Source organism: Centruroides sculpturatus, unplaced genomic scaffold (genome assembly GCF_000671375.1).
Source record: "Centruroides sculpturatus isolate CEXI.00-Female unplaced genomic scaffold, Cexi_2.0 scaffold989, whole genome shotgun sequence".
Taxonomy (NCBI): Eukaryota; Metazoa; Arthropoda; class Arachnida; order Scorpiones; family Buthidae; genus Centruroides; species Centruroides sculpturatus.
Window position 1 is genome coordinate 131,754 of NW_019385178.1, and position 25,301 is coordinate 157,054.

At 28.4% G+C, this 25,301-nt stretch overlaps 1 protein-coding gene across 1 annotated transcript in view; it reads right to left on the reverse strand.

Moving 5' to 3' along the window:
* LOC111635790 (ATP-binding cassette sub-family A member 5-like) overlaps window positions 1–25,301 on the reverse strand; it is a 77,365-nt gene that overhangs the window by 15,421 nt on the left and 36,643 nt on the right. Inside the window, exons 15-25 of the mRNA XM_023380858.1 lie at window positions 23,919–23,980; window positions 21,166–21,452; window positions 20,977–21,096; window positions 19,071–19,209; window positions 18,868–18,958; window positions 14,962–15,533; window positions 10,555–10,691; window positions 10,227–10,469; window positions 9,871–10,155; window positions 4,162–4,209; window positions 2,897–2,998 (exon numbers count right to left, since the gene is read on the reverse strand). Coding sequence (XP_023236626.1) covers window positions 2,897–2,998; window positions 4,162–4,209; window positions 9,871–10,155; window positions 10,227–10,469; window positions 10,555–10,691; window positions 14,962–15,533; window positions 18,868–18,958; window positions 19,071–19,209; window positions 20,977–21,096; window positions 21,166–21,452; window positions 23,919–23,980 — 2,086 coding nt within the window. The remainder of the gene's footprint in view (window positions 1–2,896; window positions 2,999–4,161; window positions 4,210–9,870; window positions 10,156–10,226; window positions 10,470–10,554; window positions 10,692–14,961; window positions 15,534–18,867; window positions 18,959–19,070; window positions 19,210–20,976; window positions 21,097–21,165; window positions 21,453–23,918; window positions 23,981–25,301) is intronic.

The following is a 25,301-nucleotide window of genomic DNA, read 5'->3' on the forward strand; positions in this document are numbered from 1 at the left end:
AATTTAAAAAATAAAAAATTATTTTATATAAAACACTCTAATAATTATCTTTATTTCTATATACATTTTTTTTAAGTTTGAATTTTTTTAATACAAAATCTTCAAATTAAATGATAATTATGTGAATTTTAAAAAATATGTAAAAAATACTTAAAATTAACAATTGAAATAAAAAAATATAAACTAGTCAACAAAAAAAAATTAATTTTTAAAATGTTTCACAGTTGAGATTTAATCAACTGCATTTAAAATTTGAATTTTGAATATTACGTCAGATCATTTAACAATTAATATCTATTTCTTCAAAATTTATTATTAATAGATTAAGAAAATAGAAAAATAACTGGTATCACATATATTTCTCTCAAAACATTATAAATTTATATGAAATTAGCCACTTCATATTAAAATTAAGTATTGGTTGCCAATTTAATAAATTTAAATGTTATTGAAAATGACAAGTTATTTAATTTGGTTCATCATAAATCTATTTGAATAAAATCTCTTGTTTTTTGTACAATTAATGAAACAATAGCATCAACAAATGCAATGTTTATAGTATAACATTGCACATTATTATACACAAAGCATCTATTTATTAACAGCTATGCTAGTCACTTATTGTTAAGATGTAAAATGCTTAAAACATCATCTGAACATGCTTAGTTCATTACTTATAAATAAATGTTTTATTGTGTTTTAGTTACATTTTATAAAATTGTTGAGATTTTCAGACTGATGCTGTAACTCATTATAATTTTTCTCCGTGGTTAAGAATAATTTTTTAAATTTACATTGTAAAAGTTATTTGTAATTGATTTTGTTTTATACATACAGTTGAACTTGATTATAATGAACACGGAAAAAATGAGTTCACAGTTATAATGAACAAAACACCACAACAATTTTAATTTATGTATATTTCCACACATTTTCTCATAGTTATGAGGTACTTCACAGATCTCCTGAGAAAATTTTCAGTAGCCATACAAACACAATGAACATTCTTAATTGTTCAAGTAGTAAGAAACATGATACCAAATTCTTAGAACAGATAAAACTGAAAGTGTTACTTAGTTTTATGACCACTGGATAATCACTTTTATGACCTGCATAGATTAAAAGCCTATTTATCACTTAACTTTCTTTTTTGGAGACTATACTCCTCTTTATTGACTAACTTCTGGCCCTACTCTGCCAATTTACCTAATAATCACTATGATTGTAAAATTACCACATACTCTAGTTAGAAACAAACCTTATGTGAGAAAGAAGTCTATGAAGAAAAGAAAATTTTTTTGGTGTACAGAAAAGTACAAATTATTCATGAATTAGAAAATGGTGCTAAAAACGTTGAAGTGTGTAGAAAGTTTTCTTTGTTGTCTTTGAAAGGATCGACATTATAGAAAAATAAAGCAATCGTTAGTTTTAAGATTCGTAGATAGCTGAAATTGGGTGTATTATTAATTAGTATTATCTTTAATCATGAAGAAGTAAATTGCCTAATATTAATTATATTGTAGTTTATATAACTATTAATAAAAACACAGTATAATGTAATTACACATATATGTGTACAGTGGTGCCTCGTATAACGTACAGCTCAAATAACGGATGCTGCAAACAATGGACTTTCCATTTGGCAGTTATGTGAGGCGAACAACGGACTTTCCGCAAACAAGTGCAAATGATGTTTCCATTCTTTTCCTGTTGACAATCTGCTATTTTTATAATATATTACTATTATTAGAATATATTATTAGTATATCTGAAGTATAGAGCTCCTGTTGGGATTCAGCTTGCTCCCTTGTTTATTATGTACAGTACATCAACTCAGTGCAGGGTATTTAGATCTATTCAAGTGTTGTGCAAATCATGGCTTCTAAAAAAACAGAAAGGTGATTTCAATTGAAACAAAGCAAGACATCATCAGAAGGAGTGAAAGTTGGCAAAAACTTCCTTGTCAAATGGGAGAGGTTAAGGAGTTTATCAACACTCATTATCCAAACAGAGTTGAGGCCAACAGGATCAATGATCTCTACAATGACACCCTTGCCCGTCATTTCCGACAGGCGTTGAAGAAGAGAGAGAAACAGACCACTCTGGACATGTTTTTCAAGAAGCCAGCTACCAAAAATCAAAGGATGGAACAAGAGGAGTTGATCCTGCAAGCTCCCATAGCTCTCCAGAATCTGACTCCGATTAAAAATCAATAAAAAGAGACCTGCTGCAATGTGTAAAAAGTGTGTCTGTATGAATGTGTGAAGAAAGTGTTCCTCCACCTCCTCCTCACAACATCTGACTACCAGGCATAATTGGTGACTGCTCACTTTTCATTTTTTTATGGTACAGTATGGTTATTTTATGCTGCGGAACAAATTATATGTTTTAACATGTATTTTTATGGGAAAATGCGTTTCGTATAACGGACTTTTCACTTAATGGACATGCACCTGGAACGGATTAAGTATGTTATATGAGGCACCACTGTATTTTATTATTATTATTATTATTTTCTGAATCAAGTTATTTAGAATTAAAAATTAAAAGATAAATTTCACTAATTATCGGTGACATAGCTATAATTTTTGCCACTGCGGGGCACTCCCTACATGTTTGTGCCAAAGGCAGCCGCCATTCATCCCCTAGTTATGTCACTGTTCTTCATGGATATAATGAATAACACTTATAATGAGAAAATCTTGTCATCCCCTAATGCTCATTATAACCAAGTTCAACTGAATTGCTTGAGTCCTTGAAATACAAATGTTTATTTGGATGTCAGCAACATTTCTATTATGTTACACGAAAATCTTACTTTTATCTGAGGGTTACTTTTCTATTTCCTATTTAAAAAAATGTTTTATATAAATTGATAATGACAAACAATACTCACTACTAGATAGAGAACAGAAACATTATATTTCCAGCTGAATGCAGAACTAAATTTATCTTCATTTGGCATTCTTAATGCCACAAATTTTTGTTCTATATTTGCCTAAAACAAAATCATGATATTTTTAAATGCTGTTCTACAAACATATTATTATAATTAATTTTTGTTTAAATAATTAGTTCCCTGAATTAAAATTGATTTTTCTCATTAGAATTTTAATTAATAAAAAACATTTTATTGGTGTAATCATCAAAACAATCTCATTTTATTCTAGCATTTTCAGACTGATAAAGCACCACTACAATATTGTTCAGAGAACTGTTTTGTGATGTATATATTCTTGAAGATGGGATTTCATCAGTCCAAAAGTTGCTTGTGAAAGTGAGCTTATTTAAGGTACTTCAATAAAGTAAATTTCTCATAAATTTCCAAAAGTTAAAGTGTTTTCTTGATTTTACATAAAACAACGTCAATTATAAAAAAATTAATAAAATGTTTTTACATTATCAGAATCTTAATGTAATTTTAGCTTGATACAATAATTATTGACCAAAGAAAATGCTTTTAGTTATTATAAAATACAATTTAAATTAAATCAATCATTCTTGTTTTTGATGATAAAATTAACAACTTTCAACTATATTAAAGCTAAAAGAAAATGTAAAATGTTTCTAGAAGTTATTTTTTTATTACAAGAATTACTTCATTAAGTTGTAGAGAAAATACAATTAATTAACAAAATAAAAATAATGATAAAATAAATAATATAATATAAAAAATAACACAAGCCTACAAAAAAAAAATTTTTTTTTGGTGCCTAGGATTTTAGAACTGATTTTAGCTATATTTGGGTCACTGAATCCAAATATAAAATCAGTTTTTCTCTATCAGCTCTACTTTTTTAGATCTGTGTTTTTTTAACGTACAGTGCTACATGAAATGTGCAGCTCAATTCCAGTTTGTACAGTTCTAAATCATATATGCAAGAGTTGATTCCTGTATATTTTCCCCATTGTTAGTCTGCCATCCAGTTAGTTCCAGGTAAATCCACCAAATGAAGTAAGCATTCGGTAATGAATTGACGTTCAATGCTTCAACTAGAGTTGAGGTAAGTTTGTAGCCGTGCAGTGTCTAGATCAGTGTTTCCCAACCTTTTTTGTGCTATGCCCCACCTAAGCCTTTCTAAAATTCTTATGCCTCAGTTAAGTATAGAAAAAATTAAAGCAGGAATATTTGACGGCCCACAAATAAGACAACTCATTAACGATCTTGNATTCTAATATAATGACAGGTATTAACAGAACAGTAGCAGGCTAGAAAAAAGAAATTTAATTCTTAATTCATTAATAATTTTATAAATATAACTACTTCAAGATAATTATTTTTTTAATACTTAATTTATTCTATCAAGTTGTAAAAGTGAAATTTAGGCATTTTGAAAAAAACTATGTTGTCAATTAACTCAACAGCCTGGTAGGTAATAACCATCAACATCAGTCACATTTTACCATCTTTGCTAGAAACTTTCAATCCCATGAACATAAAATGATGAAAATCTCAAATTTCAGATATCATCATTGAGCTATAATACAATATGGTTCTACAGGGCACAAAATAGATGATAGTCAGTTGGCACCAACTCTGGGCTATAAGGTGGATGAGACAGAACCTCCCAGCCAAGTAGCAACTTCTCTAAGGTCATTTTTCATTCTGTGCACCAGTGTATTGTACATTATCAGACTGTCAATTTTTGGACAAAGTTCTTTGATCTTGGTGTTCAAATGATCCAGTTGTCCACAATAGAATTCTTCTGTGTCAATGATGTTAGTTGAAAGCAGCTCCATTATGATAACACCAATCAAGTGCAGATCTTTGAAATGTCAAAGAGCCAATAGTGCCTTTTGCACTATTGGCTCTTTGACATTTGCAACAGCTGATTGACCTTTGCTCACCCATGAACACTTTAACAAATGCTTTGCAGATGAAACTGTGAGCTTTCATTGTGTTGTAGCCACTTTTGAAGTGATAGAACAGCAGCATGCAAATGTGTTCTTTCGAAAGTTTCATATTGTCAGACATTGATGATGCATCTATTTCTAATGAATTATATGAAAAAACATCCTTTGATAATGCTACTCATCTACTCAAATTGATTGTTCTAGAACATTTGTCCAGTCATTTCTAGAAAAAATTGAAATGTCTAAATTTTACCTTTATAACCTGATGTATATATAAAATACTTAGCATAAAATTTGTCATAAACATTTTTTTATCATGAAAAAATAACAGTACCACTGGGAATCAATAAATCATTATAAAATTTTTGTTATGGATAGTCTATATTGAGAACAAATAAGTGAAGCCTGTGGAGCACCCCATGAGGATTGAGCAAAGGAAATAAAATGGGCAGGGAGCAAAGCTCTCCTAGTACATAAATACCTTAAATATTTAAAAAAAAACTATATATCTATACACTTTAATGTACAGTATGGTATTGTTATATGTGGATATTACATGATAACAAATACTGCTTGAATTCCATATGAATTTGTACTTCACCCCAAGTTGTCTCAGATGATAGCTTATACACTTATGCAACCATTTACAATTAACAGAAAAACAGTAAAGTGTATTTAAAATTTTAATTGTTTTTTTACTATAATAAATAACATTTCAGTCTGATATTTATGAATATATAGAAGCACTATTTTATAAAAATTCATGCAAGTCAGGATATTTACCACAATAAGCAGTATTCAATATTTCTCCATGTTTCAAATTTCAGAAGTCAAAGAAGCACAGTTTGATTACTTAGAAGTCAGATTCAGTGACATTATGAGTGTTGTGTTAATGTGAATATCTTGTGGAGAAAGCTGCTGCTGCTTTCATTTTAATTATCTATGCATAACTGTGTATGGTGTTAAAATATTGTTGTCTTTCCATAAATTTCATCGAACAAATCAGATTGTTGTTTTGTTCATAAAAGAAGTGTGCAATGCATTTAGCATTATGCATTGCCTATGCAAATTTTTCAGGTTTAGTTTCTTTTCTTGAAGTTGTTCTTCCTGAACTTCGTCCTATCCTTAGAATTTGAATGATAAGGTCATCATTAGTTAATATTTGTTATATGCCCATCAATTAAGTCCTCAATGTTCATCTCCTTAAGTCTTCAAATCCCACACCACCAATTCTCTTGGCAATTCCTTCATTTCTGTTTTTTTATGCCTAACTCCATCAGAAGATGCATTTCTTTTCAAACTCATGGTGTTCACTAAAGTATGTTATTATGCCTATTGCATGCACAAGAAGCTAAACTAAAAAAATAAAACATATTATTCTGTTATTGTAGTTTTGTTTTGCTATATATTGTTACACAATTTGCATTCTGTACTGTACATTAGGCATTCCCAAGCAATTTGACTGTCAATCCCCTACAAAGATTTCTCAATAAAAGATTGATGAATGCTTGCATATATCAGTCAAAGTTTTCCCTTCTTCTAAAAGAAATAAAAAGTGTCCTCTTCTTTATCTGCAAATATAGTTAATAATAATAATAAAAAGTCTGATGAGCCAGCACATACCATTTTCATAGAAAAGATCTACTTAGTGTGCAAATTTATATCATCCTGAACTGTTATGTACTGTACATAACCCATTAAACTAATAATTTTTAATGACCTATTTTCAATTAATCTCCAACTAATTTTTACCCCTGAAAATGCTTTATTGATTCCTGCTGTAATCACACAACTTTTTTCTGCTTTTTTTCATGCATTAGAATCTTCTATTTTCATTTCATCTTGATAATTTTTTTCTCCAAAGATAGGCTGTATAAAACTGCTTCTATATTTTATATCAATATTTTTGCTTCAGAATGAATTTCATAATAAAACTGTCATTGCATGTATTAATCTAATCATTCACCATCTGTGAAAACACAAATCTGCACATATCAATCCCATATAAAAGAAGATCCTACTGTATATCCTAATTTCATCTGTGATTACATTACTGTGATGTGTGATTACATAAAATTTTACTGTTTATGCTGGCATATAAGTTGTCTTTTTACACTTGAAAAACACTCCATAACTAGAGGTTGACTTTCAGAGTGGTAGCAAGTAGAACAGTGTTCTTCAAACATATGTTTAATAAAATAATAAAATTTAACATAAATGAACACTAACCAAATTGTTTCTAAAAGCTAATGTTTCAACTAAACATCATTCATGCAGATAGTAGAGCGTAAGAAAAATATTTTATAATAGTCTACTGTCGTACACCATAAACAATGGTATTATCTTGGTATTATACTACGTAAAATATTAATATTTTATTGATATTTATTTACTCACGTTTACTGATAGTCCTCATTTACAAAATAGTTTTGACCTTATTATACACTTTCACTAAAAATTACCATTTACCAATCAACATTTTAGTTCAGATCTATTGATATGCTACTGCATGTTTGGGGGTCCACTTATACAGCAATATGTCTAAGTCAAAGCTGAAAATCTTGAGGTCAACTTAAAGGTGTACATTTCATATTTTAATCATCTATATTTAATTAATAATTATTTTTTGAAAAGAAGGAGAATTGTTTTCATTTCAAAATAAAAATCAACTTCATATTCAAATTTCTCCTTTTGGTCTTCTGTTATATTGTTTATATTTAACTTCTGTTTAATCATCCATTGCACTAATCTATAGACGAATTTAAATCAGTTGACAAGAACTGTATTGTTAAAAAAGCAAATATTTATTGTGACATTGTCACAATGCCAGGCTGCAATTTTTAATCATATTTTTAATTTATTTAATTTAAAATATATTCTCTCCCCCTCTCCTGTTAGCAATAGAGTCATGCTAGTCATCTATCTAACTCCTTTCAGGGGAAATTTTTGAATTGAAATAATGTAATGTCCAGTCTAGACCGTAAGTTCTTATATAGTTAATCTGGGCCTCCTGTCCCTAAGCCTTCCATATTTGATCTTGGCTTTCATCTACCTAACTGCATTCTCAAGATTAAGGAAGAATGGACAAATGGTGACAGTGGGAATTTATAGGTCTACAATTTTTTTCAAATTGCAGCCCAAAAATAAATCAATTAAATGTATATTTTTACTATTGTTTAATATAAAGTGTTACTAATCTTAATGAGATAATAAAGTTTACTTTCCTATGATATGTAAGCAAAGGATTCATCAAATTCTATGCTTCTTAGAAAATATGTTATGATGGCACAATGAAATAACTGCTTTTCGATTTATTTTATTATTTATTCTTGTGATGTTATTTAACTTTTTATTAACAGTATTAATATTAGAAATAAATAAATTCTCAACAATAATTTGTGAATTACTCCAAAATATCCAAGAAATTAACCTTTTCATTTAATTCAGACATCACTTTGATATCATAAGTCTATAATATCCTATACAAAGTTTTATTATAGAAATTTGTTAGTTATTTGTATGTGTTCATTATATAATTTTGTCTCTTAAAATATATTACTAAATATTCTTAGAATTCTGTAGTAAAAAAAATATGAATTTCATTTTAAATGATTTTTGTAAAAATTGTCAGCATGATAATAGAATATTTTGATAAAAATGCTTATATTAGATATAACAAACTACTTAGGATTATATACAATTTGAATTTAATTTCAGTTTGATTAACTTCTAATCAAATTTTTTAAACCATTAAAAGTTATTGCTGATTGCAAAAATATCATATATATCCAATTCTCTTCTTACATGGATTTTATACATGATTCTGAAATATGATCTAGAAAAAAAATTCAATTTTCTTTTTGTATGATTTGTTTTGATGTACAGTAGAACCTCGATTATCCGCCCTAATTGGGGACTGGGGTTGGTCGGATAATTGAAAAGTCAGATAACCGAAAAGTATGAAAAAATCCATTATTAGTGTAGTATATTATTATATCCCATGTAATTAGTATNATATTCATCTGTTACTTCCATTTTAACGAAAATAAACAACTGAAATGCTCCCAATTCTGAACAGTATTATATGAATGAGATCCAATTTAACACTTCAGTGTAAAAAGTATCACATTAGACTGGCATTTTTAACAGCAAAACAAGATTTTTCTCAAGGTCATAAAATATGCATAAACTTATGGACTGATCTGATATTACACAAAATAGTGGACCAGTAATTTTCAAATATGTATAATAGCAAGTACTCTCAATAAACTAAAAATTTTAATTTTAATACAGTGGCATGTTCATTTAATTTAAATTTGCTCTGAGAAAGATATCTTTAATTGTATTAAAGAAATTTAAGACAATGTATTCATATGTGTAATTTATAACATTGTTGATTCTGTGGAGGTAAATATTTTTCTCTCTGGCATTTTCGATTAACAATTATCTGATATATATGAGGAGTGACAAAGAAAATTGAATAAGTCTGATTGCTGTAAATACTTTGTTACTAAATTGTGTTGAAATATTGATGTTATTTATCTATCTATGACAATTAAAAATTGATATTAATAAATATTCCATTAAAAATTCAGTTGCAAACATTATAACAAACTGTTAATGATGGCCAATCAGACAATTTTCTTCATAATGAATGAATACGCAGACATACAATTATATCTCTAACAATATCACAGAGTTTTATTATTATTTATACCAGTAATTTTCACAAACATGGTTATTCTTATTGATATAATTTTATAATTTAAAAATATAAGATGATCTTAATTCATCTGAGGAAATTATAGAAAATAAAAATGTACCTTGGTAAATGTATCAAATTATTCATCAATTAAAAAAAATAGTTTGACCACTAAATAATTATTTCTTTTGCTGTTCAATAAGTTAAAATTTGTAAATAACTTTGAAAAATAGTAATAAGAAGTTAATGTTTTTAGATTGTATTAAAAATTTTTATTACCTAACTAAGTTAAAATTTGTAATATTTATACTTACCAAAAAACAAAATAAATTCAGCACACCTTTAGCTGTTTCTTGTCTATCAAACATATAACACAAATTATAACAAAATAACAATGATGTTGGTATAAAAAAAATAAACAAAAGTAGAAAGGCAAATATAAAATCAGCTCTTTGTAAAAATTCGAGTTTTATAATCACTAAACTTATTACAAGAATTAACACAGATAATAAAAAAAGCATAATATGACTAAGCAGAACACAGCCCCAATATGTAAAAAATTTCAATCCGGATACTTCAAGTTGATTCTTTACTTTATTCTGTAAATAAAAATGAGTAAATTGTTAATTTATATTGTAAAATAGTCCTTAAGAAAATAAAATAATGTTACCTCTCTATCTTCAACAACTTCCACTGCAATCATAGGTGACAGTATTATCATACATATGCCAATTACAAAAACCCAAGATAAGCTTTGACCATCAATTTGAACGTCATCTTCTTTTAGAAAAGGATGAGAAATAACAGATATTGATTTAGCAAGTCCATAATTTTTTATCATCATGTTAGATATGATATTCTGAAGTATTGGAAGAGAATGTATGCAAGTATCATTAATTAAGTAATTCCATTTCTGGAAATAAATAAATATCAAAACTTTTAAATATCACTTTAAAATAATACTAATAAATAATTCTTAGAAAAATTTAAATATTTACAAATTCTGGTAAAAATTTCTTCACAACTATTGCCATACAACTGGTTGCAAGATTTGTAATATTAGGATTTTCATGTAGTAATCTTACATTGATATGTTGTTCATCAAGAGCTCTGTTCATACTTTCTAATAATTTACCTGGAGGAAATTAATTATATTTTAATACCAAATATGAAAATAATTAAAAATNTCATTAATTCTAAATATTATATAGATATGGTTTTAAAACCATCATTTGATTACCATGTTCCAGTGCTTTATCTGGAGAGCAGAATAAGGTACAGTTGACCCTCCTACAACGCGGGTTCATATAATGCGGTTTCGTATATCGCGGCAAAATAATTGCAACCGTATTCATATAAAGACACTAAAAGAAACTCGTAAAATGCGGTAAAATGTCATCGCCAACTCGTGTCGCGACAGGATTGGTCGAATCTGGACCAATAGTGGATGAGCAGCTGAACTACTTACACGCTACGGAGAGTTTAGGCAGGTAAGTTGAGTTTACTATCATCTGTACAGTATATAAATTAAATACTGTAAGTCTAATACAGTACTGTAATTTTATACATTTCTTGTGAAAAAAACATTTCTTATTCAATGGCCATAAAAATTATTTCTATTAATGATGTCTCCAAAATTCAACGAATTTTTCGCAGAAAAATAACTTATCAGAAAACGCGCCTGCCATTTGGTGCGCTGCTCCGCAACGGAAACAAGCTTAAGCAATGGTGTCATCAAATGGTGCACACTCGGTAAGTAATCCTACAATTTTTTGTTTATAGCATAGTTTATACGGATTATTCCCAAAAAATTATATGTATGTTGGAAATGTTGAGTCAAATTAGTCTAGAATCGATTAATTTTATGGAAGAAAACCTTTCAAACAGCTGTAGTCCGTAAAACGTAAACTGCACACGTGCCGGGCTGTGATTGGCTCATGTATTTAAGGATTCCTACAATGTGAAATTCTTATAAAGTGGAATGTATCTACCGCATTGTACTGGTCAACTGTATTTATCCACCATGATGCAGTAACATTGCACACTTCAAAAAAAGATACACAATACATGCTGTAGCTGATTTGAAGATCAGAATCAGAATAACAGTGATTTCCAACTTTGTTATTTCTTTAAACAGCCCAGACATATATTTGGATTTGGTTATCTTAAGCAGAAGGTAAAACAAAGGAGGGCAACAACAATTAAAGAAGTATGCAAAATCCTGTAATAATAGTAAAACAGTACAACCATCATAGAATCATGCAAAGTATTCAAATCCTAGAAAAGAAGACTTAGGGCTGTTAAGCAGATGAGAAAATACTGTACTGAACATATTAAGATAAATCATAAAAGAGAATTGTAACTGTATGAATTTAATAAAAGTGTCCAAATTATACCGGAATAACTTTCTACATGATTACATAAATGTAAGAAAGTCCCTTTAATCCTAACTGTCCTATCTCCTATAATTTATCCTATAGCAGGGTTTGGCAACCTTTCAGCAGTGTTGTGTCGAACCTAAGTTATAGTTTCATTCTGAGTGCCAATATGATTCTACCAATTTTGTTATATATATTATCAAAATTGGTCCGGTTATAATGGACTTCATAAATATATAATTTTGAAGTCAGTTATTAATTGAATTATATTCTTACATTTGAGGCACATGTACAACACATAGATGGTAACAGAATATAAATGCATGCATCAGTGCACCACTGAAAATTGTCCTGCATGTCATAGATTGCCAACCTGTCCTATAGCAAAGCTGTACACAAATTCAACAATATCTGCATTGAACTATCAAAAAATGTATATTTTAAACATCTACAATATAAAATTTAAACAATATATAATTTCATATTAATGAGAGAAATAAACTTATCTATTTAAAGATTATTTGATACAATTCTTATGCCCATGCAATAACTTAGATTTCAAAAGAATCTCAGATCACAGATTAATGAATTAATCCACTAAAAACATCATGAAATGCTCTTATAAGTATATCATCAATAATAAACACAAACTTGTTAAATTATAATAAAATAATGGCAATCACTGACAGATCTGACAGATACTGTCAAGATTATAAGATTTACTCTATAAGTTTGAATATAAACTTTTTATATTCAAACTTTTATATTAATTCTATCTATATTAATATATAAAACAAGAATGTTTGTTTTTTGGAAGTAATCTTGGAATCTACTAAACCAATTTTTAAAATTCTTTCACTATTGGAAAGTTTATTCCTTCCAGATGAACATAGGCTACATACTATTTTCATATTAAAAAAGGAAAATGCATGAGAAAGATGTTTTTAATGCAGCATTTCTATCACATTGTCATATCATTATTCATCTGCATAAATCCCCTTTGCCACCTGGTGACCTTTTCTAACTTATTATCTTATGTATTCAGTTTCGGTTTTGATTCATGCAGTTCAGGTAGTTACGTATATGCTTTGTTTATATTGTCTTGGTCATTTTTCTTATAATAATACTCTTATGTTATCAGATACAACTATAAGGAGCAAATTTACTTCCCTTCAATGAAATTAAACTTTTGTATGTAGACCTACCTATTCATGTTTTTTTCCAGATGCTCACTGATGTTTAAAAACAAAACTATTTTATCTGGATTGTTTGAATGTTTCTTGTGTATTGTCAACAGTAAAGATGAATAGTAATAGAAAAAAGAAAAGCTTTCTGTTGCATTTCATATTGCAATTTCAAAGCCTTATGGGAGCCCAATGTAAGTTTTCATCTATTCCCACATGAAAAATAAATGATTATTCAGAAATTAGAATTCAGAAAAGCTCATAAATATAACCAACAGAAAGAGTAGATTCGACTGTTAAGAATTAGCAACAAAAGCTTCCCAATTGTTCAGCTTTATGTGAACAAGTTATGCTGTCAATTTTAAAAAATTTTTCCTTAAAGTTTAAAATTCCAGTAATTTTGTGTGTGACACAGCCAGATTTAGGCATTTCGAGGCCCTAAGCTGAACTCAGCGCGAGGCCCTTACCAACCCTTCACAATTTTAGAAATCAATCATAAAAAGAAAATAATTAATGTAAACATATTAATTAAATACTACACAAAATAAAAAGTATATTTTGTTGTTTGTAAAAAAATATTACAAAATTTGACTTCAAGTTTCTTTTTGTAGAAATTTTTGAAGCCCCTTGGAACTCAAGGTCATAAGCAACAGCTTACATACTTACTTGTAAATATGGCCCTCATGGAACAGGCAGTGCCGTAACTGGGCAGGTGCAACAGGTGCACCCACACAGGGCCCAATTAGAAGGAGGGCCCAAAATGCATGTATTTGTTTTATTTTTCCAAATCTAATTAATGGGCCTAAATGCAAATTCTTGCACATTGCACAGGAATGGCTAGTTACAGCACTGGGGACAAGTGTCAAAGCTGATGTCTTTTAACACAAAAAGCACAAATATGTATGGAAGGATCTCACTCATTTGTTTCGATAATACCACATATAATGATGTGTCTAGCTAGCAATAATTGTTCTATAAAATTTATTGAAAAACAGCTATTGAATACAAGCAGCATATATCATTATATTGGACAGTAATATAAGATTAATTTTACATTGACTAGTTACAAGCAACCCAGATAAAGTAGCCATTTTGTAAAAATGCAGCATCCTCTATAGTTCATGAAAAACAGAAATAGTACTTTTTGTGTGTTTATTGTTTTAGTATTAGGCCTAATCCTACCACATCATTATTTAAAAATAAGAATTTATCTTATATTATGAGATATCTATCAACAGAAATCGAGTTCTTTCAGTTACTTTTCAGATGTACACATGTATAAGTGAGCCTTATCATTGATAAAATACCTAAAAGAAAGTAACAACTGTTACAAAATAAATTGGTGTCAAGGATCCCTCACACCTTCCTACTGATATCATCTCACCTAGAAATCCCAAATCCTTTGACCAATCTGGACCAAATTTTGCAAAATTACCTCTGGTACTCTACAGGAAACATGAATTACCATAAAACTCCTTCTCTCTGATTTAATCCCTTACCCCAAACTCCCAAATCTTTTTAGCAATCTGGACAAATTTTGCATAGTGTGAGGGCCAGGATTTAAGAGGGCCGAGACTCGAATAGTTATATTCATTTTGTTCATTCATTTACCGTTTTGTTTCCAAATCAAACCGATTTTTTTAAAGTTAGGGTTAACACAAAAAGGGAAAAACAACCGACAAATTTTCTCATAAAAATCGCTCATAAAAACTCCGTTCCCACGACAATACTTCCCTGTAGAAGATGAGTTNGTATATAGTGAATATAATTAACATTTTATAATGCTTGATTAATCTGTATTAGTAAAAAGTTAAAATTCTAACACAAAATAAAATAAACTTACCAGTTTCATTTTGATATAAGAAAGTACTATTATATAATGAAGCAGTTAAATTCAATGGTTCAGGAACAGAAATTGCACTCTTTCTCATAATAAAATATGAAACTATTGTCAAAATAACTGGCGTAAGAAATATTGCAATAGCAGCTTCAATTTCACGAAAAAATAATATAATCCTTATTTTCAAGCAGGCAAAAAATGCTTGAAAAGATGAAGGATTTGGTCTTACATCAGTTAAAGGATTAAACATTGAATCTGTTATTAATGATGAATTATTTGCTGTTTCTTCAATTAATGTATTATCATTGTCATCATCAACTTCTTTACTTGCTAAATGTAGAAAAACTTCTTCCAGAGTTGTCATTGAAATCCCATAACTAACAATACCATATTGATTTGTAAGAATAACATTTTCTATGCTAGCAAATAATTGAGGAAATTTTTCAGTTTCATCTAATGGCAGCAAATATGAAAGTTCCAAATTTGTTTTCCTTGAAAGCTGAGTATTATTAATAATATTTTTCACAAGTCTTTCAATAGAAGCTTCATCATATGAAGAAGAATTTAATGTAAATCTAAAAAATATTAAAAATAAAAATAAAAAAAACTAATATACAAGTTTTTGTGAAAAAATGTTTATAATTATAAATACAGTTCAATAAAATGTACATTTAATGAACTACATAAAAATAAATATAGTAATGTAATAAAGATATTGATTAACATATAGTGATTAACATAAGGTGCATTCAATAGAAACCTGGAAATATTTTTTACAGAGTATTTATTGCAGAAACTGAAATATTACATTACATTATCCAGCTTATGCCAGGTTTTGACAAACATATAGAGACCATGGGAAAAGAATTCTTTTGGATGGCTGTATAAACCTCTTGTGCACCACAAATTTATCATCATCATCATCCTGGAAATTCTCTCAACTCAGCACATCCTTTAGTGGATTAAAGACGTGGAAATCTAACGTAAGTTCAAGATCTGGTGAGGAAGGCATTCAAACTGCATCTTCTCAAATGTTACTGATTTTTATTGTATCTTTGTATTTTCTTTTTATTGGATTAATAAAAGTAATGCAGATGCCCTTGAGCCTTCCCTCTTCATCCCCTTTCCTATCCTCCTTTACATTTTCGTCTCTTCTCCATTACAACTTTTCTCTACATTTCACCCCAGGCAATACCTTTGAGTTTTCATCCCCTATGCTAGAAGTGTAGAAGTGTCAATAACCTGTACCATCTGTACAAATAACTGGCCTCAGATGTTTTCTCAGGTTTGAGTAGGTTACATTGGTCACAGTGCTTCCTCTGGGCTCTAAGATTGGCCTCTTGTGATTCCAGAACAAAGTCAACATAATTGTATGTAGGTCACTGCACCCAGAATTTCTTATACTATGTTCACACACAATCCATGACTCACTTCGATCTCAATTTACCAACAATCTGGACTGTGACTGTCGCCAGTCGAACATCGTGCTGTTCACACACGCAGTCCGCTTGAGAAGAACCTGGCTATTACATGCAATGATAAAACTGACATAACTATGCAGTTAGTCATGAACACCAACAAACAAAATGGAAGTTTTGGTTAGAAATAAATACTTTTTCTTGCTATATATCTAATAATAGACAATGTCATCGTCTCTCCAGTTGTCTTTTTTATTTCTCTGTTGATAGCCCGACACGTGTTCTGCAGCCATCTTGTATTTTCTTGCGCGCATGGGATTGTGGGATCTCTCTTATGACTGGATCTAGTTTCAAGAACTTTCAAGTCAATTGTGATTCAGTGTCGTTTCAGTTGAGATTGAAACAGTCGAGAGAGGTCACACCATGGCATATTTTCCGACCTTGGTCACAATCTAGATTGAAATGCTCAGTGTGAATGGGGTATTAGGTTTTCAGGATGAGTCATGACCCTAATTCATGTTTTGTCACTTTTGTTCTGCTCTTAAGATGTACCCAGCTCTAAGCCCCAGTGATAATATGTCAGAAATGCATCATCATCAGCATCATACTAGGATAGAAGCTCCTGGCAATCATCAACATGTCTCTTTAATTTCAGCTGTCAATCACTTAGACACCCACCTTGCATACATTTTTGCAAACTTCAGCTCATGATAGATGATGTGATAGGTTGATCCAACATTAATATCCAATAGTTATGTCACCTTTACGACTGTGAGGCAGTGGCCAAATTGCAATCTCTACAACTACAAGGTTGTCTTCTGTAACTGGTAAACACTGGCCCCAGGTTAGAAGAATCCTCCACTCTTGTAACATCTTTCTTGAACTTCTCAGTTCATTCATACACTTGTGTAAGACTCATACACCTGTCACCATACTGATTTCTCATCCAATGATGAATATCCATCAGTTTCATGCCTTTACTAAATAGAAATCTTACAACACTTTGCTACTTCTGCTTGGTGTACTGTTGCAAAGGCACTACCACCTTATCAAATTGTTTCCTAGGTTCCCGTGCATGCTTATATATTTAAGCAACGTAAACAAAAGAATTCATCCATATCACTGAGATCTGAAACAAAATGTGCCAGCAGCTTTGGAACTTATATTCAAGTAGGAAAAGAGACAGTATTAAACTAATACTAACACTTTATTTCTAGAGTGGAACTTAATTCTACATCTTGCAAAGATCTCTGGCAAAATGTAGAAGACCTCTATTAAGTCACTATAATCAAGTAATAGAACAGATTAAGCCCACACATTCTAATATTAAACTAATAACTGATTTTAATTTACTGATAGATAAAGATAGTTTGATTCCATGAAAATATCAGATGAGTCAAATGCATTAAGTTCTACATTACTAACAAATCTGAACGAAATGGCAAACCTCTTAATAACAGTTTTGTGGAACAGAATCTCAGACTTGATTAATAAATCTAATGAGAAGCTTGTTAATCACATGGCTTCTGTAAAAGATGACCTGAATTCTATACTTGAGTGTATTCAACAGTTGAAGAATCAAATTCAAATGGTGTAAGAAAAAAACAAAAAACATAGAATCACAAATTGACAAACTAAAAATGAAAAAGGAACTTATGCATTTTAAAATTGATTCTTTGATCAACTGTTTTAACTAAAACAGTTTTATTTTACATAATTATCCCAATTTAAAAAATATCTCAATGCTAAAAATACTGAATTTCATAAAACACTGTTATTAAAAGATATTTTGTATATAATTCAATTAACTAATACAAGAATTCCTACAATAAGATTATTGTTAAGAACTAATCAAATCTAAAATCAATTTTTTATTTTGTCCATTAAACAAAAACAAAACGGTTATTTTTTAATTCTAATGATTTCTTGATAATATGTATATTAAAACATTGCAAGAAACTTGTAGAAATATGAAAACCATTTAAAATACCATAAATATTGATAATTCAATATAGCTAACAGATTTTAGAGAAATTTTAGTAACTATCAAGAGGTGAACATATATAATTTACAAAATTATATTATTAAAATTATTGAAGAAAAATTTGTAACAGAAATTACCAAATAAATTTATGAATTTGTTAAATACAACTAAAAAATAATTTTATTTTTGATGCTAACTGTCAAAATTAATGTCATAATGCTTTGTACAGTAAATTATTTACTGTAACATTTGCAGTTAGTCTGTCCGGGACAAAAGGTTCCTTTTTGCTAATAAAGATTATTATTATTATGATAAAAAAAATATAATTCATATGTTTAACTTTAATAACAGTTTTAATGGTTTATAGTATGGAATATTAGAAAAAATTTGTTATAATCCATTAATCCAGTGAGGATCAAGTTTTTGTATTAAAATTATTATTAAAAGTTCTTGAAATATTTTGATTTTATACAATCTTCTTTTACAATAAGATATATAACCACTTACGTTAAATGATAACCAATTCCAAATTTATTTTTCAAGTATAAAGATGAACCTGCACATTTCAAATTTCCTTTAGAAATGATTGCTTTTCTATCTGTGAAAATAAAAATTCATATTACTGAAAACAATCTTGTTTAATTTCAGGATTCCTAAATAAACTTTGTGTAAAACTCAATAAAATTAACTTTAATTAATATTTCATTTACCTGCAAGAATATCAGCTTCATCCATGGAATGTGTAGTTAAAACAATCGCTCTATTTTTCTTTTCTTTTTGTAAAAATGTCCATAATAAACGACGCGAGTAAGGATCTATTCCACTTGTTGGTTCATCAAGATAAACAATCTGAGAAAAATTAAATTTATTGCTCATTAATACTTACAATGAAAAATTATCTATTACTATTTAAATTAAAAATAATGTATCTTTAATTTATTTTATTTGAACCAAAAAAATATATAACAATACAAAAAATAAAGTGAATTTACTTTCTGAAGTGTTAATAAATCTAATTTTTTCCCACTTACCAATATTTTAATTACTAACTTTGTTAAGTAATCAAATTATTTTTAAATAAGACATCAAATAACATTTATAAATATTCAAATTAAGATTTTTAATTATAATAGAATAATATGAAAGATTTTAATTATGAATACAATGTTTAACAAATTAATTTTAATTACAAAAATAAATTTATTTACAAAGGAATACTCAAAACTATTGAAGGAGTCACAAGTATTTAACATAATTAAGCACTTTTTGGGATTTTACCATACCTTCTTCAGATCCTTTACATTGGACATTAATATTTTGATGATTCAAATAGAACACATGACTCAGTATAAGTAGTGTGAATTTGGCAATAATTTGAAATTTAATAAAATTATTGTATATTAAGATTAATATTTCAATGCAATAAAATCATAATCACCATTATATAATAATCATTGACATGATTTTATTGCATTTGTATATTAAGATTAATATTTCAATGCAATAAAATCATAATCACCATTATATAATAATCATTGACAATTTAATAAAATTATTGTATATTAAGATTAATATTTCAATGCAATAAAATCATAATCACCATTATATAATAATCATTGACAATTTATATCTTTAGATATGGGCTGTGCTATTGTTTATGATAATTAAGTAATTGTCATTTGGGCATATTTAGGTGAAAAAACTGGTGAATTTCCAGAGTTTAGTGAATGTTTTATAATTTTATTTATGTGAACAGATTGAATCTATAAAACAAGATCAGAAATCAATAAGTTTTTACAGCCAGAATTATACATGATCATATTTTGAATGTAAAAATGATGTTAGTGATTATTCAAAACAACTTCCAAGTTTAGTTTTGGATAATTACAATTTATCATCACACAATAGAATTTTTTAAATCCATCTATTTTTACTTTGATGAACGGATCTATTTTATTTATTATTTACACCTAATTAATCTTAAACTATAATTTATCATTTACTAATCAATTATAAATTAATTATATTTTTAATTTCAATTACATATATATATCTATACTAATATTATAAAGAGGTAATGTTTGTTTGTATGTATGTATGTTAGTTTGTATGCAGCAGGTAATCTCCGAAACTACTCATCCGATTTCAAAAATTTTTTCACCAATATTTAGAATGGAACTTCAGGGTGGACATAGGCATCCGTTAAACATGGGGGATGGACAGTTCTTTACGGTAAGCCTTACGGGGAAGGCTTACCGTAAAGAACTCTGCTTCTATTTATACTATTTTAGATGCGGGTTTTTGCGTTTTTGATTGCATTTTAATAGGGTACGTCAACAGAATGTACACTAAGAAGGGAATTTTCGATATTCCCCGCGGGGGAGAGGGACAGGATTAAGGCTTACTGTGAAAAACTTGGCTTCTATTATACTATTTTAGATGCGGGTTTTTGCGTTTTTGATTGTGTTTTAATAGGGTACATCAAGAGAATGTACACTAAGAAAAAATTTTTCGAAAAATTTTCCCCTATGGGGGAAGTGTTATACATTTATAATAGATACATTTTGAGCCACAACAAGGCGTGGCGGGGTCTGCTAGTTAATGTTATAAACTTACTTTTGGGTTTCCTATTAAAGCTATTCCTACACATAATTTTCTTTTTTGTCCTCCACTGAGATTCTTTGCAGGAATATGTTTATTTTCAAAAAGATCAATATCACACAACATTTTTTCTACCTGAAATGAAAATGTACACTGTACAAAATATCCCATACATTAAAATATTGATATTAAATTTATTCTTACTCTTGACTTAACATCTTTTTGAACAACACCTTTAAGACAAGCAAAAGTTGTCAAATGTTCTTCTGCATTTAAATCATCTAATAATATATTTTCTTGCAAACATACACCTGTCATTGATCTTATTTTTATAAGATTATTCATGTTATTTAGATTTAGTCCACATATTGAAGCTGTTCCTGATGTTGGACTTAACATCCCATTAAGCATATTTAACAGAGTTGTTTTACCAGCACCATTGTGTCCTAATAATGCTGTAATTTGTCCTTCAAATATCGAAAAAGTCAAATCTAAAATAAAATAATTTTAATTAAAATATTAATTGTTATTGTAGTAATAATTAATTAATTTCTAATTTAAAAAAGAGCTGTATAGTAAAGTCAATTATATAAATAATTTCTGATCGTATGTACTTACTATCAGTAAAAATTTATCTTTTATTTTATAAAAATTCTATTTCTTAAAACAAATACACAAGAAATAACAACTAATTTCTTAAGTTTACCAAACAAATCAAACTGATTAAACATTTATGTATAAATAATACTATGGGCCACCCATTTAATTATATATACAGTACTGAGCCATTTTTGACTCCCCCCTGTTGTATATCATGGTGTACTTTTGGCAAACTCCTTCCCTTTCATTACATGTATAACAGTTAAAGGACTCATCTGACATTGAAACTATGAACTACTAACATGCAGAATCATTATTAAGAAAATATACTGTAGTAACAAATTATTTTAAATGTATATATTTTTCACTAAATTATATATTTTGTATGAATGCTACTACAAATTCTGATAAGTGCTACATTTGAATAGTTTTCAAAAGATTTTTTTTTTTTTTTTTGACAGTACTTATAAAAATTTAAGAAGAGATACACAGATGTCAAAACTTAGGAAAACACTGATTTAGATAATAGCTTTTTTTTAAAAAAAAATATATATATATAAATATAAATTAAAGATTATGTTTTTATTAAATTTTTTATAATTCTTTTAGAAACAAGAACTATTCTCCTCAAAATACTAAATTTAAAAAGTTTAATAAGAGTGCAAATATTTTTTGCAAACTTTAAAAATGATTTTTCTTTCCAATGAATAAAAACTGTCAACTATTTATCTTCATATAAATTATCTAATAATATATTTTCTTGCAAATGTATAGTTATTATTAAGCTTATTTTCACATTATTATTTAAACTTAATTAATATGTGAAAAAATTGATATAAGCAAAAATCATACAAAAATTTATTCTAGAAGATAAAAATGAGAATACAAGTTAAAACAAAGATGTAATACCACTAATATCCAGCAATAAGCTACTTTACCAAATAAAAACAAAAAATCAAAATGAATACAATATTATTAAATAAAAAATATTATGCTCTATGTTTTCATACAAAAATTTGGAACAGAACAGAATTTAATATATTCTATAAGACTTATCAATAGAAAAAACATTAGTAGTTACAGCATTAGAATCCACTTTATATGTTAATTTTTTCAGATATCACTTACTTCCATAATCTTTTAATTAAAAAATATCTTAATCTTTAAAATAAAATAAAAAAATTCAAATAACTTGAATTGAAAAATTTTTAAATAAAACTTGTTAGAAAGAATATCTTACAAATACAGTCAAATCTTGGTTTTCGAACATCATTTGTTCCAAAACTAAAACAAATTTTCCTATAAGAAACAATATAAAATGGATTAATCTGTTCCTGACCCGAAAATAAAGCCTTTTTTTTTATCTTTTTACCAATATTTTATGCATAAAAATGCAATTTAATACTATAATACAGTGGTTCCCAAACTTTATTGATTCTTGGCACCCTTGTTAAATCCAGATTTTCCCAAGGCACCCTATGTCAAATTCTAACAAGTACAATTTGTGAAATAACCAATATTTTTTAAATAATGTAAAATTAGAAAAATTTTATAACATTTCCTGGCACCCGTGGCACACACTTTGTGAACTGCTGCTATATTAATACAATTTTGTTATTTAATTGAACTTAAACACCTTTAAAAATGAATTCTTGGATGCTATTTACATTGCATAAATGTTAACTTACACAGTTTTTATTAATTAATTTGATTTATATTCAACTGCAGGCATACCAAAAAATGAAAATAGTATCTTTCCCATATGCATTGAAATCTAATGTAAATAGCAACGTCATCAATGATTCGCATTGTGACATCTACTGACTCAAGGCAATCTTGGTGCCACTAACTAGTCCTGTCATTGATTGGTCGGGCCATTAACTTTCTTTAACATAAAAAGTACAGGCAGTTGACCATTGGTATCTCTCCAATCTGTGGTTAGCTCTTTCCAAGAAGCTTGTTTGACAACTGAGTTATTGTAACTGGCAACTGGTCAATTATTGACAACCAGTGCAATTATAAGTTCAAAATTCTGTTTGTGAACCAATTTGTTTGAAAAGTGAGTTGTTCAAAAACCAAGCTTTGACTGTAGTTATTTTTGTTAGGATATTGAGTATAAAATTAGACATTTTCAAAGAATCACTTTTGCTGGAATTACATTTCTTTCTTTCTTGTAAAAATGATAAAACATTTATTATTAGCAGGAAGGAAAATTCACTGAGTACAGCATTATTAATAGTTTTTAATAACTATTCATAATGTCATACTCAGTGAATTTTCCTTCCTGCTATTTAACATTTGGCATGAGAATCAAGCTATATTACATTTATTATTATTAAAAAAATTATATATTTTACCATTAACAGCCTTGAAAGGTTTTCCATTAGAACTCTTAAATATCTTGGTAATATTTGAAATTCTGTAAATCAAATTTAAATACAGATGATCATATATATTAAATATTTAAAAAAAAATTTTTACAAATACAGGGTGTCCTATAAAGTTCCTATCTATTTTTGGGAAATAATAATTTTTTTCAAAAACTATAGAGAACTGAGAAATAGTAGTTTAGTAAATCAAAAGAAGAAATGCAATGAAATCAGAGGAAAGGCAATAAGGAAATTTCATAAAGAAGAATCAACAGTTTGTAGTGCCCAAGCACTATGTATAGTTTATTCCGTTTATTTTATATATATATGACGTGTGTCATGTCAGGTTTTGTTGTAAAATTCCGTTTTATTTTATGGTACCGGATTGTGAATGGGTTGGACCTGTCGTGCTTGTTGATTGGTCAGTGACCAATATCACATGTGTTTCACGTCACACCCAATGGCAGAAAGTATAAATATTGGAACTCCCGTCCAAAAGAGGACTTTTTTCTGGTTCCTGTTTCTTGAGCAATCAACAGACTACGTGGTGTAAGAATAAAGAAGAAGAAAGGGACTGACACGTGTGAACTTTCGAATGAAGAGAACGGAATCCAAATCCATCGTAGAGAATACGCCCATTATTCACGAAATAAGTGCAAGATATTAAAACAGGAAACATCAAAGGACCTCCGAAAACCATTATTCTGTTGGCATGTTGATTATTGTGTCTTTTTAAAAGGAGAAGTAATATCTTCAATCCTTTTTCTCGTATAGTGTACGTGTTCCCCAATCTTGTAAATTTAAATAGATTTATGTTCCTCTCATGTTTTAGAACAGATGAATATTTTGTAAATATTTATGATTAAACCTTTGTTACTAAAATTTAACCAGATTTGTAAAGTCCTTAATTTAATTTGTCTGTGCCTTGAACCTCTAACATCGCCTAACAGACCTAGGTCTATTGGGGCTTAACAAGTTAAATCATCCAATTTAACATCTTTAGATTTCTCTGCATGGGGCTTCATCAAATCATACAACTATCAGACAAAGATTATAATTATGGAAAGTTATGCACATATATAAAAATTGCTGCATATAACATAGCCCAGCAAAATAATGTTCCAGAATGTTTAGAAATGCTGCAGAATGATTTAAGATGTGAAAGGATACTGATAGGCATCGCAAACTTAATTACTGAATAAGTATAGATATTTTATCATTTTATAATTCAATTCTATATAATTCTTAGGTGCTTTACAAAAATAGATAAGGAATTTGTGGACAACCTATACAATTTCAATTTGTTTTAAAAATATATAGTAAATACACTTAAAAGTTGATTAAAATATATAATATAAAATAACAATATTT